Genomic DNA, 23,610 nt, shown 5'->3' with positions numbered 1-23,610 from the left:
GCAGGCGGCAGCAACAAAATGTAAACGATGGTCACGCCACTGTGTCACGGGAAATTGATCTGAATGACCCTGTGTATGTGCTAAACTATGGACATGGTCCCAAGTGGATCGTTGTCACGGTGATAGCTAAAGAAGGGAATAGGGTGTTTGTAGTCAAACTAGACAATGGACAAATTTGCAGAAAGCACCTGGACCAAACGAGGCTGTGGTTCACAGACTGCCCTGAACAACCCACAGCAGACACCACCTTTTTCGAGCCCACGACACACACCCAAAGGATCAACGACACCACGCCGGACCAGGAAATTAAACCCATCACGCCCAACAGCCCAGCAAGGCCAGGCTCACCTAGCAGCCCTGCAGGGCCAACAACACGCCAGCCCAGTGAGGGCACAGCCAACACACCAGAACAGACATTTGTACCGAGGCGGTCCACCAGGGAAAGAAAGGCTCCCGACCACCTCACCTTGTAAATAGTTTTCACTTTGACTTTGGCGGGGGAGTGATGTTGTGAATCTGTAAAGCATGCACTCCCATGTTCCACCACCAGGGAGCTCATCCTCTGAAGTCCCAAGGGATCCCAGCATCCCTTGGGAGCACTGTATAGAAGCCGGCCCCTAAGGCCTGTTCCTCACTCTGGAGTATCTTAATAAAGACTGAGGTCACTGTTACTTTAACCTCCCTGTGTGCAGTCTCATCTGTGTTAGGAGCACAATAAGGGACATTAGTGATGCAGAGAAGCTGGAAAGCTGGGGTTCTTCTCCCTGGAGCAGAGCTGATTAAGGGGGGATTTGATGGAGGTGTTCAAAATCATGAACGATTTTGATGGAGTAAATACTCTCTTTCCAGTGGCAGAAGGGGTCAGTAACCAGTCGATACAGATTCAAGGTGATTGGCAAAAGAACCAGAGGCAACATGAGGAACCTTTTTTTTTCACCTGAAAGGGCGGTGGAAGCAGATTCAACACTAACTTTCAAAAGGGAATTGGATAACTACTTGAGGGGAAAATGTGCAAGGCAATGAATGGGGAAAGAGCAGGAGAGTGGGACTCGTTGGATAGCTTTACCAAAGAGCTGGCACAGGTACAATGGGCCGAATGGCAGCCCCCTGTGCTGTATCATTCCATGATTTATCCATTTCCCTTTTAAAAGCTATAATGCATTCAGTTAACATTCAGTTAACACAAGTCATTTCATTTCTTAATGATCTTTTGTGTAACAACGTTACTCCTAACCTCTCCCTTGGTGATGACTGTAAATTTATACTCTCATAGATCAGTGGAAATGATTTTTCTCTTACAAAAATAGAAAATGTTAGTAATGCAGACCAGGATGTGTGGTCAGAACAGGCTTGGCCCTTAGAAAAACAATCAAGATAATTGTGTTGGGAAAAATGTGTTAAGGAATAGTTTAATCAAATAAAATGGGTGAATGCTAAATGGGCCTATCACACAATCCGGTCGTACCCATATGAGAGGACTGCAGGGTCAGTGAGAGAGCAAGTGCAATAGTACAGGGTCAGTGAGAGTGCATGTGCCATAACACGGGCAGAAAAGGAACAAATCGGGCTCCGTAGCCCAAATAAAGCAGCTGGCGTGCGTCCTGGAAGCTAAACTACAGCCAAGTTTCTCGGCAACAAAAAATTTTAAAATATTATTTTGAAGTATGTTTTTATTGATTTGTTTAAAAAAAACTTTGGCCCGGAATATTTCTCTCAGCAGCGAAGGAATGGCACTCGCCGCTCACCTTACTGACCGCTGCCCACAAAGTTTTTGCGCGCTTTAGAGTGCAGAGTTGCTCTAATCCGGCATCTGATCCAGTGCGGCGCCCTCTACAGGGGATCTGTGACTAGACATGAAACAGCGAGGTTCTAAAGCCAATCAGATTGAAGAATTCGCATTGAGGCCGCAGGGCCCGAAATTCAGCACCGCTGGAAAGCTGGTGCTTCCCCTCATCTTTTTGTGGCCATTAGCGCCAACATTTTTGAGTGGCTGGGCCACCCCATATTCAGCTCCAAAAGTGAACAAATGGGTTCCAGCGCTACTGAACCCTTCCAAAGTGGATTTTTCAGTGGTGTGGCTGTCTTAATTTGAGTGTTATCACCACTGAGAAATTCAGCATGCAGGTAAGGGTTTCTAATGAGTCCGCTGTTCCCTGGCCGCCTTAAAGGCCAGAGTTTGCAGCAAGGCCCTGAGGGGGAGGAAGAAGTTTGGAAGGATGGCTGGTGTAAGAGATGCAAGGAGAGCCAACAGATTCACTGATACGGAGCTGGAGGCGCTGATTGACGGTGTGGAGGACACGAGAAGAATACTGTTTCCTGACGTGGGGAGACCTGGCAGACCGCCAGTACATAATGCATGGAGGGAGATTGCAGGGGAGGTGTCAGGCACCTCCATATGTGTGAGGAGGCACCCTCCCAGGAGGGTGATGGCCGGTCTGCACCCGGCCCTTCCAGGGTAGCGATGGGTCCTTCTCCTCCTGCGTCTCCTGCTCCTCCTCAGGTGGTAATGCTGGCTCAACCTCCAGCAGCTGTCCCCTCATGATGGCCAGGTTGTGCAGCATGCAACAGACCACGACGATGATGGAGACCATTTGAGGAAAGCACTGCAAGGTGCCACCAGAGCAGTCCAGGCACCAGAACCTCTGCTTCAGGATGCCTATGCACTGCTCGATGATGCGCCTGGTGGCACAATGAGCACCATCGTATGCATGTTCTGGCGTTGTCCTGGGGTTCTGCAGAGGAATGAGCAGCCAAGTGGATAGACGCACCAACATTAGTGTCCCTGACCAGGCCAACATCCCCAGCATTGAAGCACTGACCACACTTGATCAGCCCCGCTGGGCAGGCCACATCGGTCGCATGCCAGACACGAGGCTCCCAAGACAAACGCTCTATTCTGAACTCCTTCACGGCAAGCGAGCCAAAGGTGTACGCAGAGGAAACGTTACAAGGACACCCTCTAAGCCTCCCTGATAAAGTGCAACATCCCCACCGACACCTGGGAGTCCCTGGCCAAAGACCGCCCTAAGTGGAGGAAGTGCATCCGGGAGGGAGCTGAGCACCGGGAGTCTCGTCGCCGAGAGCGTGCAGAGATCAAGTGCAGGCAGCGGAAAGAGCGTGCAGAAAACCAGTCCCGCCCACCCTTTCCCTCAACGACTATCTGTCCCACCTGTGACAGAGACTGTGGTTCTCGTATTGGACCGTTCAGCCAGCTAAGGACTCATTTTTAGAGTGGAAGCAAGTCTTCCTCGATTCCAAGGGACGGTCTATGATGATGAATTTAGTGAATTAAAAAAATTCCTAATATGACTTCAAGTTCGAACGTTCATGCTTTACGATGTTTTTATGTTTTGATACAAAAAGGATTACTTTTAAGCCTGAAAAATGCTTTGCCCTTACCGATTTTTTTGTGTCACTTGGCAAGTGAGTGGGGAGGAACTTAGAACAAGCATGCCCTCCGTGAATGAGCAGTCTTGTCGTTCATGAACAAAAATCAAAATTTACCTCAGAATTGATTGCTTGCATGTTTTTGTAAAAGTCCTGAAATTCCTTTAAAAATATATCTATTATCTTAAGCACTCCCATGCTTCTTCACTTGACTGCAATGGGAAGATCCTATCAACAGCAATTCTCCCTTGGCCAATTCTGCTTAGTCATAAATTCTCATATTTACTTCAAGAAAGATCTTTTATGTCAGATAAAGGCATATTGAGAATATACCGTCTGGTGACATAGGGGTCAAGTTTCGGCCTGAGTTGCTCCTATTTTTTTGGAGCAACTAGTTTAGAATGGAGTATCTTAGAAATTGCAACTCTCGGCCTTTAGTTTGCTCCACATCTAGTGAGTTGGAACAGTCTCATTTTAGAACAGATTTTTTTTTCAAAAGGGGGCGTGACTGGCCACTTACGCCTGTTTTGCAAGTTTAGGCAGCGAAAACTTACTCCAAACTAACTTAGAATGGAGTAAGTGTAGATTTTTGTACGCTCAGAAAAACCTTGCCTACACTTGGAAATCAGGCGTAGGGAACGAGAGATAGGGGTGGGGGGAGAGGGGGTTTACAAACAGGAAACACTTCACTTTTACAAATAAAGAGCCACCATCAATAATAAATGATAAATAAACCAATAAATAAACCAATCCAAATAAATAAAAAAATTAAAAATCACTCAAATAAAAAATTCTTTCTACTCACCTACTGCAGCACCAGGGAGAAGATGGGGGGTGGGGGGGTGGGGGGGTGGGAAGAAGAGAGGACAAGGAGGAAGCCTTAGCCCCGCCGAGGACTTTGGGCGGGGCCCTCCCCAGCGAGAGGCCAGGCGGGCGGGCCCCACCGCCGAGGTAAGATGCGCAGGCCACTCGGCCGGGGATAGGGGCGACGTCCCTTCGGCCTGGGATAGGGTCGTCGCCCCGGAGACAGGACGCCGGCAGCCACTGCGCACGCGTCCAGCTGCCGGCACTGTTTTCGGCGCAGGGTTGTAGCTCCGGCCCCATCAGCTCCTGCCGCGCCGCGCCGAGGTGGAATTGGGCCTACAGCTGTCTGAGAATCGCGAGGTAAGTATTCGTCGCAATTTTTGTTCTATAAATTAGGCGGGCCTCTCCGATGTGCGCCGTTCTAGCGGGCGGCTGAAACTTGACCCGATAAAGGCCAGAACTATTGAATTGACTTCCATAGGATGCATCAGCTAGTCTCAGACCATGGCTGATGTATCTCCGACATATTGGCTGCTTCCCACTCTCATTTTATATCTATCATGCCACAAATCCATTTTTTAAGTCAAAATTTAAAAATGTGTTTTTAAAAATGCACCGACTCCATCTGGTGGGCATTTGTGCATTAGTGGTTACGTTTACCGGCGTCCTGTTTGACCTCTTGAAACAATCTCTGCACGTTGTAACCCATGTATGTGTATTTCTTTAACTGTGCCATGTTATCATTCATCCATCTGTTGGGGAAAGGTTTTTCCCTCTACAAGTATATAGGATTCTGCTTCGACATTTTAATATTTTTCTTAATCTTTTAGTTGGTTAAAAATTAAATCATACTGTTAGGGTGATTGCTGTCACTAAAAATGTTTGAAATTGGCACTGTTCTGAAAAATGGGCAACATATTGTCCATTGCAGTAAATTTGACTCCTTTTGTACATCTCTTTTTCCTCTCTTTGGTATGATCAGCACCCAATAATATTTATTTGCTGTTGAATATGCAATAATTAGATTTGTTTTTACTGTTCTGACTTCATCTTGCAGCACTTTTCTGATTCTATTTTAAGTTAGGACGAATGCAGAATTGGCCACATTTGCCATAGCAAGCAAAATATTATTCTTGGGTTCAGTGACTTGTGTGGCTGAGTATGACTTACTTCTCCAAGTTGTAGCATGACCAGGGACTGAACAGAAAACCCTTGTTACTGTATCCTGGCTTGCTTGTTGTAATATGATCTTAATTTTGGAAGGCATTTGATCATGGCCTGGGCAGATTTATTAACAGTACATGAATAACGGAAATGGTAGCGTAGTGGTTATGTTACCGAACTAGTAAACCTAAAGGTCTGGACTAATGATTTGGAGACACAAGTTCAAATCCCCCCACGACAGCTGGGAATTTAAATTCAATTAATTAGATAAATCTGCAATAAAAAGCTCGCATCAATAATGGTGACCACGTTAAAAACCCATCTGGTTCACTGATGCCATTTCGGGAAAGAAATCTGCCATCTTAAAACTAGTCAAGTATTTATGATGCAATCTGCCCGGTCTGGCCTATATGTGACACCTGACCCACAGTAATATGGTTGACTCTTAACTGCCCGAGCCTAGCAAGCCACTCACCACTGTAATGTATTGTCACAGGGTATTGGTGAGGCCACACCTGGAATACTGCGTGTAGTTTTGGTTTCCATATTTCCGAAAGGATATACTTGCTTTGGAGGCAAGTTCAGAGAAGGTTCACACGGTTGATTCCGGAGATGAGCGGGTTGTCTTATGAGGAAAGGTTGAGTAGGTTGGGCCACTGCTCATTGGAATTCAGACGAATGAGAGGCGATCTTATCGAAACGTATAAGATGATGAGGGGGCTTGACAAGGTGGATGCAGAGAGGATGTTTACACTGATGGGGGAGACTAGAACTAGAGGGCATGATCTTAGAATAAGGGGCCGCCCATTTAAAACAGAGATGAGGAGAAATTTCTTCTCTGAGGGTTGTGGATCTGTGGAATTCACTGCCTCATAGAGCTGTGGAAGCTGGGAATTTGAATAAATTTAAGACAGAAATAGAAACATAGAAAATAGGCACTTTGGCCCTTCGAGCCTGCACCACCATTCAATAAGATCATGGCTGATCATTCCCTCAGTACCCCTTTCCTGCTTTCTCTCCATACCCTTTGATCCCTTTAGCCATAAGGGCCATATCTAACTCCCTCTTGAATATATCCAATGAACTGGCATCAACAACTCTCTGCGGTAGGCAATTCCACAGGTTAACAACTCTGAGTGAAGAAGTTTCTCCTCATCTCAGTCCTAAATAGCCTATCCCTTATCCTAAGACTGTGTCCCCTGGTTCTGGACTTCCCCAACATCGGGAACATTCTTCCCGCATCTAACCTGTCCAGTCCCATCAGAATCTTGTAAGTTTCTATGAGATCCCCTCTCATCCTTCTAAACTCCAATGTATAAAGGCCCAGTTGATCCAGTCTCCCCTCATATGTCAGTCCTGCCATCCTGGGAATCAGTCTGGTGAATCTTCGCTGCACTCCCTCAATAGCAAGAACGTCCTTCCTCAGTTTAGGAGACCAAAACTGAACATAATATTCCAGGTGAGGCCTCACCAAGGCCCTGTACAACTGCAGTAAGACCTCCCTGCTCAAATACTCAAATCCCCTAGCTATGAAGGCCAACATACCATTTGCCTTCTTCAATGCCTGCTGTGCCTGCATGCCAACTTTCAATGACTGATGAACCATGACACCCAGGTCTCGTTGCACCTCCCCCTTTCCTAATCTGCCGCCATTCAGATAATATTCTGCCTTCGTGTTTTTTGTCCCAAAGTGGATAACCTCACATTTATCCACATTATACTGCATCTGCCATGTATTTGCCCACTCACCTAACCTATCCAAGTCACCCTGCAGCCTTTTAGGGTCCGCCTCACAGCTCACACCGCACCCAGTTTAGTGTCACCTGCAAACTTGGAGATATTACATTTAATTCCTTCATCTAAATCATTAATATATATTGTAAAGAGCTGGGGTCCCAGCACTAAGCCCTGCGGCACTCCACTAGTCACTGCCTGCCATTCTGAAAAGGACCCGTTTATCCCGACTCTCTGCTTCCTGTCTGCCAACCAGTTCTCTATCCACGTCAGTACATTACCCCCAATACCATGTGCTTTGATTTTGCACACCAATCTCTTGTGTGGGACCTTATCAAAAGGCTTTTGAAAGTCCAAATATACCACATTCACTGGTTCTCCCTTGTCCACTCTACTAGTTACATCCCCAAAAAATTCCAGAAGATTTGTCAAGCATGATTTCCCTTTCATAAATCCATGCTGACTTGGACCGATCCTGTCACTGCTTTCCAAATGCCGTTGGTATTTCATCCTTAATGATTGATTCCAACATTTTCCCCACTACTGATGTCAGGCTAACCGGTCTACAATTACCCGTTTTCTCTCTCCCTCCCTTTTTAAAAAGTAGTGTTACATTAGCTACCCTCCAGTCCATAGGAACTGATCCAGAGTCGATAGACTGTTGGAAAATGATCACCAATGCATCCACTATTTCTATGGCCACTTCCTTAAGTACTCTGGGATGCAGACTATCAGGCCCCGGGGATCTATAGGCCTTCAATCCCATCAATTTCCCTGACACAATTTCCTGCTTTATAAGGATATCCTTCAGTTCCTCCTTCTTATTAGACCCTCGGTCCCCTAGTATTTCCGAAAGGTTATTTGTGCCTTCCTTTGTGAAAATAGAACCAAAGTATTTGTTTAACTGGTCCGCCATTTCTTTGTTCTCCATTATAAATTCACCTGAATCTGACTGCAAGGGACCTACATTTGTTTTCACTAATCTTTTTCTCTTCACATATCTATAGAAGCTTTTACAATCAGTTTTTATGTTCCCAGCAAGCTTCCTCTCATACTCTATTTCCCCCCTCTTAATTAAACCTTTTGTCCTCCTCTGCTATATTACAAAATTCTCCCAGTCCTCCGGTTTGCTGCTTTTTCTGGCCAATTTATATGCCCCTTCCTTGGATTTAACACTATCCTTAATTTCCCTTGTTAGCCATGGTTGAGCCACTTTCCCCATTTTATTTTTACTCCAGACAGGGATGTACAATTGTTGAAGTTCATCCATGTGATCTTTAAATGTTTGCCATTGCCTATCCACCATCAACCCTTTAAGTATCACTCACCAGTGTATTCTAGCCAATTCACGTCTCATACTATCGAAGTTACCTTTCCCCAAGTTCAGGACCCTAGTCTCTGAATTAACTGTGTCACACTTCATCTTAATAAAGAGTTCTACCATATTATGGTCAGTCTTCCCCAAGGGGCCTCGCACAACAAGATTGTTAATTAGTCCTTTCTCAATACACATCACAATAGACAGTTTCTTGAACAATAAGGGGTTATGGGGAGTGGGCAGGGAAGTGGACCTGAGTCCATGATCGGATCAGCCATGATCGTATTGAATGGCGGAGCAGGGTCGAGGGGCTGTATGGCCTACTCCTGCTCCTATTTCTTATGTTCTTATGGCTTGGTATGAGCATGTTCGATTCACTCTGGCCTAAAAAAGCAAGCGTATGGACTAGCAATTAATTGTGTCTCTGTCTTTCATTTGTTCTTCCCACAAAAATTACAACCACCACCTTCTCAAGGGCAATTAGGGATGGGCAATAAATGCTGGCCTTGCCAGCGATGCCTGTATCCCGTGAATGAATAATATTAAAAAAGTGAACAATAGCAATAAGACACCGTGGATTGTATAAAACATAATTATGTGGCGTACATGAAACAAATGGTCAAACTACTGCTTTCCGCACTGTGTAGGTCACCGGGCGTTAGCGGGCAACATTGCCAGTTCGTCCTATCGCGTGACCACTCAACTGGGAGGGGTCAGAGCACTAGGAGCAGCGAGTTGGAGGGTCACCCACCAGACCCTGCAAGTTGAGTCTTTCCCTGAACTCTTTCTTGTGTGGTTGTGAGTATATCGCCGCACAATCCTCCTTGCTGCACTTTGTCCTCTCCCATCTTCATAATACCAGAGAGTTCATTAGAGTCGAGTTTAATCCCAGGCTCAGCTAAAAGTTAAAACTAGCCAAGCATTTGTGATGCAATCTGCACAATGCAATTAGACTTCTTCCTGGACTGTATTCCCTGAAGGAAAGTTCTCATTTGAACTTGTTTACATGTAGTGAAAAAGAAAAACTTTTATTTGTTGAAAAGCACTTGTATACAACAGTCTCTGCTATCCAAATTCCATCTTCACTGTTCTGGTTAGGCAGCATATCACAAACTGATTTGCCTCATTCATATATTGTATCCTGGCCAATATTTATCTCTCAAGCAACATAACAAAAGCAGATTATCTGGTCATTATCACATTGCTGTTTGTGGCAGCTTGCTGTGTGCAAATTGGCTGCCGGGTTTCCAACATTACAACAGTGACTACACTCCAAAAGCACTTCATTGGCTGTAAAGCGCTTTGAGACGTCCGGCGGTCGTGAAAGACGCGGTATAAATGCAAGTATTTTTTGTTGCATATTGTCTAAGGGAATGTCTCTGGCTATGAAATACTGACACTTACTGAAATAAAGTGATATCTATAAATGGTCATGATAACTCATTATAGTGGTGATGCACAGTACAGTTGCAATTTGACATTTGTCATGTTCAGTTTTGATGAGCATTAGACCCTAGTGGCTAAAAGTTGCAGAGATGTTTAAGGGCATAATTAGCTGTATCACCAAAACCGATTCCAACTGTGGTAGACCTAATTTGAGTGGGTGATGTTTCTTTTCAAAATAGGATAAACGAGGTGAAAATTTGAATGTTCATGAGCTATTTCTTTCCCTCCCCCTCTCTTGTTGCTTGGGGTGTGTTCCATGCTTCTAAGAATCTTACTGCCAGAGCAGTTCAAAACAAAAATATCTTGCTTCAGGTCAATGTAGCAGATGCACAAAATGATGGGATTTTGTTTTGCCTATGTTGCATTGACTTGAAAGTATATAAAACCGTAATAGTTATCAGCTCTGGCTCTCAGTAAAATAACGTGTGTATGACCAAAGAAGTTACAATGGGCAGGATTTTCCAAGGCATCTCCACCTGGTTTCTTGGCGGTATCGGTTGGTTTGGGCGGAAAACCACCCGGCGGAAATTTCCAGGAAGAGTTCCGCCGGTGGTTTCGAAATACCGCTGAGGAGCGGACCGCCGGCGTGAACCGTCCAAAAACCGCTATCGCCCGAGTTTTGACTTAACGGTGACCCGTAGGTTAGTAGAAAAAAACGCCCAGGAGAAGCAGTGGGAGCTGGGCAGTCGGTAAGTAGCCCGGCAAAAAAAGGTAAGTTGAAGGGTTTTTAACAATTATTTTATAATTCTTTTACAGCGATTAAGTTGAAAAGGGTCCTGAGAATGTGTTCTGATTTTTTTTTTTTAATTTTATGCTTTTTGGAAAAAATATTTGTGTGTTTTCCCTCCTCCTCGGTCCAACCTGCAGCCTCAGTCTAAATTTTAGTGATTACCACCCATTTTGTTTAAGAATCGGCCCAAGATCGCGTTTTTTTCTCCCCCCCCGAGAATCTGGGTGTAAGGTCCATTTTTTTTCGCTGGGCGGGCGGAACATTTTCCTTTTTTGTGGAATTTTTCACCCGCGGTAATTTTAAAATCTTAGCGGTGTTCTGGGAGGCAATCCAGCGCTGGCGGAATTTTTGGAAATTCTAGCCCAATAATACTCAGTAACAGTAATGAGAACTATAGTTGCCATTTGTAGGCTTTCTAGTTAAGTATTTCTACTCTTTGCATGTCATCAAATAGTTGCTATTGGAGCCCTGTGAATGGACAATATTGTTTGCTAGATTTATATGGGTGAAATTGGACCTCATTGTACCAATTTTCCAGGTTGAAAATGGGTGCAATAAGGTCCAATTTAGGGGGCCAACTTTCTGTAATTAAACAACGTATGACACAATGTTGGTTCGGGCGATGTAGAGGCAATCCTGGCCAGTGTTGGGTCCCTTGCATATGCTAACAAGGGGCCTAAAGCCTGTATTAGAACTCAAGCCAGAAATTGGTTTTCCCTGAACGCAGCAGTCTGCTTGCCCCCTCCCTATCTCTGTGATATCCAGCCCCACAACCCCCCAGAGATATCTGCACTCCCCTAATTCTGCGCTCTTGAGCATCACTGATTATAATCGCTCAACTATTGGTGGCCGAGCCTTCTAGTGCCTTGGCCCGAAGCTCAGAAATTCCATGGCTAAACCGCTCCACACCTCTCCCTCTCTTTCATCTTTCAAGATGCTTCTTAAGACATACCTCTTTGACCAAGCTTTTGGTCACCTGCACTCATTTCTACTTATGCGGCTCGGTGTCACGTTTTTATCGCACAATACTCCTGCGAAGTGCCCTGGGTACTATATAAATACAAGCTGTTGTTGTTGCTACATTCAGGGTCACCTGTTCTACATGCCTTTTTGGTAGTGGCCTCCACAGTGGCAAGATTTTTTTTTTAAATCTTGCCTAAATGTGAAGCCAGGAGGAGCAGGAGTTTGCCTTCTGGCTCCATTTTTAAACCGAGGGCTATTTCCATCCACCACTTCGTGTCCCCCACTCCACCATGACCTGTGCTATACTAATGAGACCAACCGCGGTGCGCTTAATAAAACCGGCAGCAGGGCCAGGGCTTGTCCGTGTACATGTGGAAGCTGACACCATGTCCTGGGATGGTGTGGCCAAGCAGCAGGAGTAGATAAGGAACAGGATCGGCCAAGGAAAGGTCCTTCGGGACTTGAGCGATCAATGGTGCTATGCCTTCAGCATGGTGGTTCCTTCAACGACTGTCTGTCTCACCTGTGACAGAGACTGTAATTCCCGTATTGGACTGTGCAGTCACCTGAGAACTCACCTTTGGAGTGGAAGCAAGTCTTCCTCGATTTCGAGGGACTGCCTATGATGATGATGATTGTAGTTGATCTTTGTAATATCAAGATGTCCCCAGAGACATTGAAAACTGTAGATGCAATAAAGTCTGAAGCAAAATGTATATTAGAAGCATCGTGAGTGTTATTAAAATTGGCATTTCGAGCTGAGCCAGTGCATGCCAACCGTTTACATTTTAATATTGTTGTAGATGGCCTGTGAATAAAACATGCTGATCAGCATTAACTTGCTATTAGTTGACAATTTAATAATAATCAGAAAATTCAGCAGTAATTGTTAATTATGTTTGAATAGCACGGAATAATTGCACTTTAATTTTCTTTCAGACTAACCGCATCAAAACCTCCAAATACAACGTTGTCACATTTCTGCCTATTAACTTGTTTGAGCAATTCCAGCGGGTTGCCAATGCATACTTTTTGTTCCTGTTGCTCTTGCAGGTATGTATTTTAACAACAACAACAACTTGTATTAATATAACGCCTTTAATGTAGTAAAACATCCCAAGGTGCTTCACCGGGGTGTTATAAGACAAAACAAATAAATTTGACACCGAGTCTCATAAGAAGGAGTTACAGCAGGTGACCAAAAGCTTGGTCAATGAGGTAGGTTTTAAGGAGGAAAGAGAGGTAGAGAGGGGGAGAGGTTTAGGGAGCGAGTTCCAGAGCTTGGGGCCTAGGCAGCTGAAGGCACGGCCACCGATGGTTGAGCGATTATAATCAGGGATGCTCAAGAGGGCAGAATTTGAGCAGCGCAGATATCTCGCGGGTGGGGAGGCTGTGAGGCAGAAGGAGATTAGAGATAGGGAGGGGGCGAGGCCATGAAAGGATTTGTAAACAAGGATGAGAATTTTGAAATTGAGGCGTTGCTTAACCGGCAGCCAATGTTGGTGGGCGAGCACAGGGGGTGCTGGGTGAACGGGACATGGTGCAAGTTAGGACACGGGCTGCCGAGTTTTGGATGACCTCAAGTTTACATAGGGTCGAAGGTGGGAGGCCAGCCAGGAGTGCGTTGGAGTAGTCGAATCTATAGGTAAAAAAGGCATGGATGAGGGCTTCAGCAGCGGATGAGCAAATAAAGTACTAACGCACAGGAGTGGAACACATTTGTGATTGGCATCACATGACTGTATTTACATACAATCTGGAGCTTACCCGACATTACTTTGACAGAGCGGGTGGGGGCAGGGTGGGAATACTTTTCAAGAGTAGATGGAATACAATGTCGGAAAATGTGAGGTCATCCACCTTGGGGAAAAAAAAACAGTAAAAGGGAATATTATTTGAATGGGGAGAAATTACAACATGCTGCGGTGCAGAGGGACCTGGGGGTCCTTGTGCATGAATCCCAAAAAGTTAGTTTGCAGGTGCAGCAGGTAATCAGGAAGGCGAATGGAATGTTGGCCTTCATTGCGAAAGGGATGGAGTACAAAAGCAGGGAGGTCCTGCTGCAACTGTATAGGGTATTGGTGAGGCCGCACCTGGAGTACTACATGCAGTTTTGGTCACCTTACTTAAGGAAGGATATACTAGCTTTGGAGGGGGTACAGAGACGATTCACTAGGCTGATTCCGGAGATGAGGGGGTTACCTTATGATGATAGATTGAGTAGACTGGGTCTTTACTTGTTGGAGTTCAGAAGGATGAGGGGTAATCTTATAGAAACATTTTAAAATAATGAAAGGGATAGGCAAGATAGAGGCAGAGAGGTTGTTTCCACTGGTCGGGGAGACTAGAACTAGGGGGCACAGCCAATTTAAAACCGAGTTGAGAAGGAATTTCTTCTCCCAGAGGGTTGTGAATCTGTGGAATTCTCTGCCCAGGGAAGCAGTTGAGGCTAGCTCATTGAATGTATTCAAATCACAGATAGATAGATTTTTCACCAATAAGGGAATTGAGGGTTACGGGGAGCGGGCGGGTAAGTGGAGCTGAGTCCACGGCCAGATCAGCCATGATCTTGTTGAGTGGCGGAGCAGGCTCGAGGGGCTAGATGGCCTACTCCTGTTTCTAATTCTTATGTTCTTTTGAAGACTTTTATTAAATATCAGAAGTGAAATGATTTCATTTAATGGAACAGGTTCTAGAATGTGATTCCTGCAGTTTATAGTGTGTTAAATTGAACTTGGCAAATAATTATGTTTTACTTTTTGGGATTAGCAAATTAGCAAGCCTTTGTGAAATGAGTGGCTGGGTATATGAGGTGATTAATTATCACCAAACCAGATCTGATAGTCTCTTTGGGCTGAAGTTTCCTCAGGAGTTGCTCCTTGTTTTTTGGAGCACCTTGATTTTTCTGGACTATCTTTTTAGTTGCAATTCTGGCCATTTAATTTGCGCCAGTGTAAGTGAGTTAGTTAGGTTTTTTTTTAGTTCTGTTTTTTTTTAAAGGGGGTGTTCCCAGCCACTTTCCCCTGTTTTAGGTGTTTGGCCAGCAAATAGTTGCTCCAAACTAACTTAGGCCAGCGTATGTTGCCACTTCTGTCTGCACAGAAAACCCTTGCCTAGAGTTAAGGAATCGGCGCAAGTAACTACATTTAAAGCACCACCAAGCACCGAACAAAGCACAAAAAGTAATAAGCAATTAGTTAACAAATAAAATAGAAGGAACCCTGCCCCTAAAGCACCAAAATCAAACAGTAAATAACAAAGAAAAAATAGAAGTCCTTCCTTAGGGAACGCAGCAGGCCGCCGATGAGGGAGCCCATTCGGCCAGGGCTAGGGATGGTGTGCTTCGGGCCCCTCCCACACAGCCTGCAGCGTGTACTCACAGATTCGGCCTGCCAGGAGCTACTGCACATGCGCGCAGACTCTAGCGCGCATGTGCAGAGGTCCCGGCACTGTGCTCAGCGCCGGGACCTGGCTCCGCCCCCAATCCATTGGGCCGCGCTGCGCCATCACCGAGGAGAGGCTGGGGAGCGGCCAGAATACCGACTTATTTTTCCGGCGCGCTTGGAGGCGGACAAAAAACGGCGCACCTCGAGTGAGGGTGCCAGAAAAACAGGTTAGGGAAACTCTAGCCCTTTATATATGCTCAGCCTTCAATGGTCACTTGACATATGAGCAGTTCTCCACTGCCGCTCAGTTTACACTGAAGTTTGGTCATAGAAACATAGAAAATAGGTGCAGGAGTAGGCCATTCGGCCCTTCGAGCCTGCACCGCCATTCAATGAGTTCATGGCTGAACATTCAACTTCAGTACCCCATTCCTGCTTTCTCGCCATACCCCTTGATCCCCCTAGTAGTAAGGACCTCATCTAACTCCTTTTTGAATATATTTAGTGAATTGGCCTCAACAACTTTCTGTGGTAGAGAATTCCACAGGTTCACCACTCTCTGGGTGAAGAAGTTCCTCCGCATCTCGGTCCTAAATGGCTTACCCCTTATCCTTAGACTGTGACCTCTGGTTCTGGACTTCCCCAACATTGGGAACATTCTTCCTGCATCTAGCCTGTCTAAACCCGTCAGAATTTTAAATGTTTCTATGAGGTCCCCTCTCATTCTTCTGAACTCCAGTGAATACAAGCCCAGTTGATCCAGTCTTTCTTGATAGGTCAGTCCCGCCATCCCGGGAACCAGTCTGGTGAACCTTCGCTGCACTCCCTCAATAGCAAGAATGTCCTTCCTCAGGTTAGGAGACCAAAACTGTACACAATACTCCAGGTGTGGCCTCACGAATGCCCTGTACAACTGTAGCAACACCTCCCTGCCCCTGTACTCAAATCCCCTCGCTATGAAGGCCAACATGCCATTTGCTTTCTTAACCGCCTGCTGCACCTGCATGCCAACCTTCAATGACTGATGTACCATGACACCCAGGTCTCTTTGCACCTCCCCTTTTCCTAATCTGTCACCATTCAGATAATAGTCTGTCTCTCTGTTTTTACCACCAAAGTGGATAACCTCACATTTATCCACATTATACTTCATCTGCCATGCATTTGCCCACTCACCTAACCTATCCAAGTCGCTCTGCAGCCTCACAGCATCCTCCTCGCAGCTCACACTGCCACCCAACTTAGTGTCATCCGCAAATTTGGAGATACTACATTTAATCCCCTCATCTAAATCATTAATGTACAGTGTAAACAGCTGAGGCCCCAGCACAGAACCTTGCGGTACCCCACTAGTCACTGCCTGCCATTCTGAAAAGTACCCATTTACTCCTACTCTTTGCTTCCTGTCTGACAACCAGTTCTCAATCCATGTCAGTACACTACCCCCAATCCCATGTGCTCTAACTTTGCACATCAATCTCTTGTGTGGGACATGGAAGGTATGTAGAATTGTAAATGATCAAAACAGAAAGCAGTTGAACTAGATTTTTTTTAAAGTACAGGGACTGCATCATTTTCATTGCCTACGTTACCAATTTTCCCCAGTTTTTTTTCAGCCGTCCCTGTGTACCAACCAAGTGATGTAGGGTGCAGAAACCAGGCAAGGCTGGGGGTTGGGGAGTTCTGATGACAATTTTAGGTGGCTGATTTTCAGGAGTGGAGCATATCCAGGAGTCTGTATTGGTTTGAGTCGGCCTTGCTCTATTCAATCTTCAAGATCATCAGCATGGTACACTTGGTGTGTTTTTCCAAGACTAAACATGGCATCAATTTAAGAGCCATGTTGAAGACAAAATATATATACATGAAATTAAAAGACGATGCATTTTTGCAACTTTCGATTCAGAATTGAAAAGTGAAAGGTTTGGACATAAATATCGTTTCTATTTGTTCATAGGGTTTAAAAGTTTACAAGCTGTAATGTTTTTTCCAAACACAGTTTTTATTTCACGGTTTGAAGTTTCCCTTCTGTTAATTTGATTGAGGTCACTTTTTGTGCGCTAAAATTACAGGCTAATCCTGTTGGTTTGAAATCGCCGCAAATCATTAATTATTTGATTTTTTTTTTAGCACAAAAAAAAACCGTTGAATTAGCTGAAGTGGTCTGATTTACAAAGAATGTACAGCACAGAACAGGCCGTTCAGTCCTTGCCACTGGCCATGTTCCAATGTAGCGTCAGCTACTTAATTAACATTTTATATTCAGGATAATGATTTTGAGGACCAACATTCACTCGTGGTGAAAATGTACGGCTAATCAAAATATGTATTGTGAAAAATATTTACAGTCAATTCAGTCACTTAATTCAGATTACTGGGTAATTCATTGCTTTCTAATACTTAGAAAATTGGTGCTGTTATTTGCATCATTTAATTCAAATCATTCGATCATTTATTTTTTATGTAAGAAAGGACCGAATCATCAGGAATAAATTGAGCTAAATTTCTTAAGTGTACACTTGTGAATTGTTTAACGTAATTCTCAATGAGTAAATCTTGAAATGTTTTTTTTTTCTAGCTTATCCCTCATATCTCCTCCCTGTCCTGGTTTACCACTATAGTGCCTTTAGTGTTGGTGTTGACGATCACTGCAGTTAAAGATGCTACGGATGACTTTGTAAGTACTACATTAATTTTGGGCCGTGTGAGGTATAGTTACACTAGTTTACGTTTGTTGCCAGCGACTGTCGGAGGTTAGAAACCCTCTTCGAGGTGAGCTTTTTGCCGTCGGCATTAGCACCAGTTTGTTTACTTCACTTTTGCTCGGCGTTAATCAGTGGGATATCAGGTGGTTTGATAAATAAAGGCACAGTGCACTTCTATTGTTGGTGATCCTTTCTTTAGTATTACTCACTCAAGACAGTTGGATCACTTAATTTCTCAAGTAAGATCTTAAATTGAATGCTCCACCATTTTCTGACTTTACAATAAATGCTATGCTTTAGTTGATCTTGATATTCCAATGGCGATGGTCCTGTATATGACGAAGAATGTATATGTGGAAGAACCAGTGAATATATACAATACACAAACTTGTGCTGTATATTTCTTTTGGTAAGGTCACGGCATGTTATGGTTTTCCATTCCATTTATGTGCAGTTTTTCTAGCAATATGGATGATATGAAATGGAGGTGGCCACCTTTCAGAGCTCAAGAGCCAGGAAAAATGTTTAATGGGCCAACGAGCCCAATTGTTTGGGCCCATTTATGTTACAGCTCGGGTTCGGGGCGAGCAGACAGTCAGGTCCTGATTGCGAAGAGGCAGCTGCGATTTTCAAGCCCCGCCCTCATTGACAGACAGGCAGTCCAATGCGGCTCACCAGATTGTGACCTGAAACACATACCTTTGATGGCCTCCTTGGTTCCATTGCTCACACGGGCTCCGACCAGTTCCGACCAAAAATGCCAATCTGGTCTTAATCACGCCATAGGACATCGATTTCCATGTTAAATGGATCTATCGCGTGAAACAGGCAGGCACTTTAGACAACCGGTGGGAAGCCCATTTCAAACTGGAGCTGGCCGCATCGCGGGTGTTATCGGGACAGTGAGGCTATCGATTATATAATACACAAGCAGGTGCTGTATATGTCTTTTGGCAAAGTCAAGGCATGTTATGGAAGTAAGACTCCCAAAGCAAGCGCTCTACTCGGAACTCCTACGTAGCAAGCGAGCCCGAGGTGGGCAGAGGAAGCGTTTCAAAGACACCCTCAAAGCCTCCCTGATAAAATGCAACATCCCCACCGACACCTGGGAATGCCTGGCCCGAGACCACCCGAAGTTGAGGAAGAGCATCCGGGAGGGCACTGAGCACCTTGAGTCTCGTCGCTGAGAGCATGCAGAAATCAAACGCAGGCAGCGGAAGGAGCGTGCGGCAAACCAGTCCCACCCTCCCTTTCCTTCAACGCCTATCTGTCCCACCTGTGACAGAGACTGTAATTCCCGCATTGGACTGTACAGCCACCTGAGAACTCACTTTTAGAGTGGAAGCAAGTCTTCCTCGATTTCGAGGGACTGCCTACGATGATGATGATGAAGGTTACCAACCCCATGTTGAGGTTGCTACTGCCCCAGTTAATCCCAGACAAAGGCTGTGAAAATTGACCCCAGTGAATTTCCACTGCCACTGGCTGTACAGACAGTGCAGTAACCTGGTGGTGACTGTATTGGCAAACAACCGAGAGGCTGAGAGTCTCTTTCTCTTTCTCTTTCTCTCTCACTCTCACTCTCACTCTCACTCTCTCACGGAATGGAATGCCGATCTGTGGGCTAATGAGTTGACTGCACTCAACTGCAGAAAGTGAGGCAATTGGACAGCTGCAAAGAAGGCAACTGGCCTCAATTAATTCAACAAAGGCCTTGTATTAATCGCCAAGAGCGTGCAGAAACCAAGCGGAAGGAGCGTGCGGCAAACCAGACGTCCCACCCACCCTTTCCTTCAACTGTCTGACCCACCTGTGACAGAGACTGTAATTCCCGTATTGGACTGTACAGCCACCTGAGAACTCACTTTTACTGTGGAAGCAAGTCTTCCTCGATTTCGAGGGACAGCCTATGATGTGATTAAAAATTAAATAATGGGACATTTTTGAAAAAATAAATCCCTGTTCTTATCAAAATGTCACATAATAGCTGTCAGTGGACCGATACAATTCTTCTTCTTTCCTTTTTAGTTTCGCTATAAGAGTGATAATCAAGTCAACAACCGGCAGTCTCAGGTGCTCATTGACGGCAAGTAAGTGCAAAATACATTGTCAACCTGCAACGGTGACTATTGACTGAATGGCCCTCCTGTACTGAAGCTTCTGATAGGTTGCTAGTTTGAGCTTTCCAAAGCCAGTATTGTATACACATTTATTTTTAAATGGGAATTTAAAATGAACTTGCTTGCTTGAGATTCAGTCTTTCCATTTGGTGAATGTGAATGCAACAAAAATAAACTTTAAGCAAGGTTGGAAGATCCTGTTCCTTCCCTCAAACAATAGTTAGCGCCACACTGATTAACCTTTGTGTTATGTATGTAAACATTGTAACTGTGTAAGACTTGCCACCAGAGGGCGCAACTGTTGGAGGCCCAAGGGTCATCTGCACACCTCGTGCAAGGGAGTATAAAAGGTTGTCTGCCATGCTGCTTAGGCACTCTGGAGTTGTATTAATGGGACTAAGGTCACATCAGTTTTAGCTCACAGTACTCAGTCTTGTGGAGTTCTTCCATACTTAACACTTTGAATGGACTTGTGTTTAAGAATATAATTACATGTTATAAGGATATATTTCATAAGGCTGTATATGATCAAATACTCTCTCCTATCCAGTCATTAAAGGACGTAAAAGACAATGTTGGCATATAGCGACCAATACAGTTATTGCAGAGAACTGGCCACCAATGCCAAGTGACCAGACACACTACCTGCTGTGAATACTGCACTCGCAGTGGCTTGTGCTGTTTCACAGCATTGGCTAATGTTGAATCATGTCCCAAGTGTTGTATAGCTTTCTTTTTCTTTTTGCTTCATTGCTTTAAACATCGAATTACACACACACTCAGTTGTAGTAATGGCAGGATCAGATCTTTTATTTAAACATTCATACCCAGTATGAATGCTACTGAGACACAAACATTTCACAAGCCAGCTTTCTGCTTGTTCCGATTTCCAGTGGCTGCTTGTGAGGCACATACCTCCCGAATGTCCATTGTTTCAAACAGCCTTCTCTCTCATCTTTATACCAAAAAAGGCCTTTGCACTCTCGTTTCCTTGCATAGTCCATACAGATAATTAACATATAGGCGATGTCATGAATTACTGTACACAAACCAGGTCGTTTCCTCGCATAGCAACAAATGGTACATTCGAATAATTAACATACAGACGATGTGAATTACTGTACACAAACCAGGTGATCAGCAGAGGAGTTTCTTTGATTCCATGCATAGAGTGTTTGAAGACCAGGCCCTCAAATCTGCCACCAAGCTCATGGTCTACAGGGCTGTAGTGATACCCGCCCTCCTGTATTGCTCAGAGACATGGACCATGTAAAGTAGACACCTCAAGTCGCTGCAGAAATACCACCAACGATGTCTCCGCAAGAACCTGCAAATCCCCTGGGAGGACAGACGCACCAACATTAACATCCTCAACCGGGCCAACATCCCCAGCATTGAAGCACTGACCACACTTGATCAGCTCCGCTGGGCAGGCCACGTTGTTCGCATGCCTGACACGAGACTCCCAAAGCAAGCACTCTACTCGGAACTCCTTCATGGCAAGCGAGCCAAAGGTGGGCAGAGGAAACGTTACAAGGACACCCTCAAAAGCCTCTCTGATAAAGTGCAACACCCCCACCGACACCTGGGAGTCCCTGGCCAAAGACCGCCCTAAGTGGAGGAAGAGCATCCAGGAGGGCACTGAGCACCTCGAGTCTTGTCGCCGAGAACATACAGAAATGAAGCGCAGGCAGCGGAGAGAACATGCGGCAAACCAGTCCCACCAACCCCTTCCCTCTACGCCGGTCTATCCCACCTGTGACGGAGACTGTGGCTCTCGTATTGGACTGTTCAGCCACGTAAGGACTCATTTTAAGAATGGAAGCAAGTCTTCCTCGATTCCGAGGGACTGCCTATGATGAAGATGATGATGCATAGATAGTATCGATGATGCATATAAATAATTAACATACAGATAAATGACCAGCCACTATTATCCCAAAATCAAGTCTCACTGCTTCAATCGACTCCCACCATGAAGTAGTGTAAACACATAGGTGATCAGATAGACACATTTCAATGGCTAAATGGCTCCATATCATCGAGCAGCCTGCTTTGATCCAAACCTCAATCTTCGACCTTCAACCCCTTCAATTTCTCCAGACTGCGCCGAAGCATTTCAGAGATACGGGCTCTCGCTCCCACACCAAGTGTTCCCTGATCCGCACGGTGCTTCCCTATAGCTAACATTAATGGAGCGAGGCGAGTGGGAACGAGGCTGCAAATGGCAGTTCTCCATTGAGAAGAAAACTGGACAGGATGCAACCAGCTGATATGGCACCATATTGTTTCCACATAGACCTTGGGGAAAGTGTCACCCTTTCATTTACAAACAAAAGAAAATGTAAGCTAATTCACTCACTGACCAAGTAATATGACCGATGGGCCCCTACTTCTTGCATTCCTCCATCTTTGACCTCTTTATGTATTTTTTCCACCAAAGTGCAGTTTTTAGATAACTATTTAGAAGGCTCCTCCATGGAGCCCAAGTAACTATCTATATGTGGCAGTAACTATGGACAAGACATGTACATTGGTGATGCAGTGAAAGGCAGCACGAGCTGGACATCTGCTCCACACAAGTTGTCTAATGGTCATGTACACACACTTTTGGGCCAAGTTTTGTTTGTTTCTCAAGTGTCAGTTAAGTTTAGATAAACGTTAGTTGCATTAGCGAGACATCTCCCAAGTTACTTCCATTTTACACTCTTGTGGCATCGGTGCATGTTGACTTTCTGTTTTCTATTTGTGTCTCATTGCAATTTCATTCTTTTTTCCCCTGACATGCATTTCAAGTAATTTTAACATAAATGTTCTTGGCTTTTGATTGAAGGAGGGAAGGTAATTGTAGGGGAGAGTAGTCCAATCATGAAATCATTGAATTTACAGTGCAGAAGGTGGCTGTTCAGCCCATTGTGCTTGTCCCAGTGCTATCTGCTCTAATCCCATTTCCCCTGCCTTTTCCCCTATCCTTTTATATTTTCATGAATACCTATTTAATTTCCTTGTAGTCGCTCTCTCAAAACTTACTTGCATTAAAGCATTCCATGTTGAAATAACCCTCTGTGTGATTCCTTTAACTCTCCCATTTATTATTTTAATAATCTCGAGTCTATGCCACAATGTGTTTAACCCTTCTAGCTTCTATTTACGGCCCCACATTTTCAAATGCTGCATTTTCTTTTGAACAAGTCCGTGAAGTTCTATAAAGCTCCGTTGGGCGGGCCACATTGTTCGCATGCCTGACACAAGACTGCCAAAGCAAGCGCTCTACTCGGAACTCCTACACGGCAAGTGGGTCCCAGGTGGGCAGAGGAAACGTTACAAGGACACCCTCAAAGCCTCCTTGATAAAGTGCAACATCCCCACCGACACCTGGGAGTCCCTGGCCAAAGACCGCCCTAAGTGGAGGAAGAGCATCCGGGAGGGCACTGAGCACCTCGAGTCTCGTCGCCGAGAGCATGCAGAAACCAAGCGCGGGCAGCGGAAGGAGCGTGTGACAAACCAGACTCCCCACCCACACTTTCCTTCAACGACTGTCTGTCCCACCTGCGACAGAGACTGTAATTCCTGAATTGGACTGGACAGCCACCTGAGAACTCACTTTTAGAGTGGGAGCAAGTCTGCCTTGTTTTCGAGGGACTGTCTATGATGATAGGAGATTCATATCTATTCAGATTGATTGACTGTACAACATGGTGTCACACCTCACTTTGTGGACAGTCAGGGATTCAGTGGGAACTCTATGAAAAAGGTTGGGCCCAATTTGTAAACCAAGTTTGAGCATTTCGAGCAGTTATGTAGAATTACATTAAGTGCAGAGCAGTGAAACCGATCATTCGGCCAACAGGTC

At 45.0% G+C, this 23,610-nt stretch overlaps 1 protein-coding gene across 5 annotated transcripts in view; it reads left to right on the top strand.

Annotated features, from left to right (window-relative positions):
- The window catches only part of atp8b4 (ATPase phospholipid transporting 8B4), a 279,883-nt gene that overhangs the window by 151,759 nt on the left and 104,514 nt on the right, over positions 1-23,610 (top strand). For 4 of the 5 annotated variants that reach the window (XM_070858401.1, XM_070858399.1, XM_070858402.1 and 1 more), the window contains 3 exons: positions 12,486-12,599; positions 17,511-17,609; positions 19,666-19,727. In XM_070858401.1, coding sequence (XP_070714502.1) covers positions 12,486-12,599; positions 17,511-17,609; positions 19,666-19,727 — 275 coding nt within the window. Of the gene's footprint in view, positions 1-12,485; positions 12,600-17,510; positions 17,610-19,665; positions 19,728-23,610 lie in introns of those variants that run through there. The other variant, XM_070858403.1, reaches the window with a different exon arrangement.

This window comes from Pristiophorus japonicus, chromosome 17, assembly GCF_044704955.1.
Source record: "Pristiophorus japonicus isolate sPriJap1 chromosome 17, sPriJap1.hap1, whole genome shotgun sequence".
Taxonomy (NCBI): Eukaryota; Metazoa; Chordata; class Chondrichthyes; family Pristiophoridae; genus Pristiophorus; species Pristiophorus japonicus.
The sequence above is the reverse complement of the archived record's forward strand: the minus strand, read 5'-3'. Positions and strand labels throughout refer to the sequence as shown.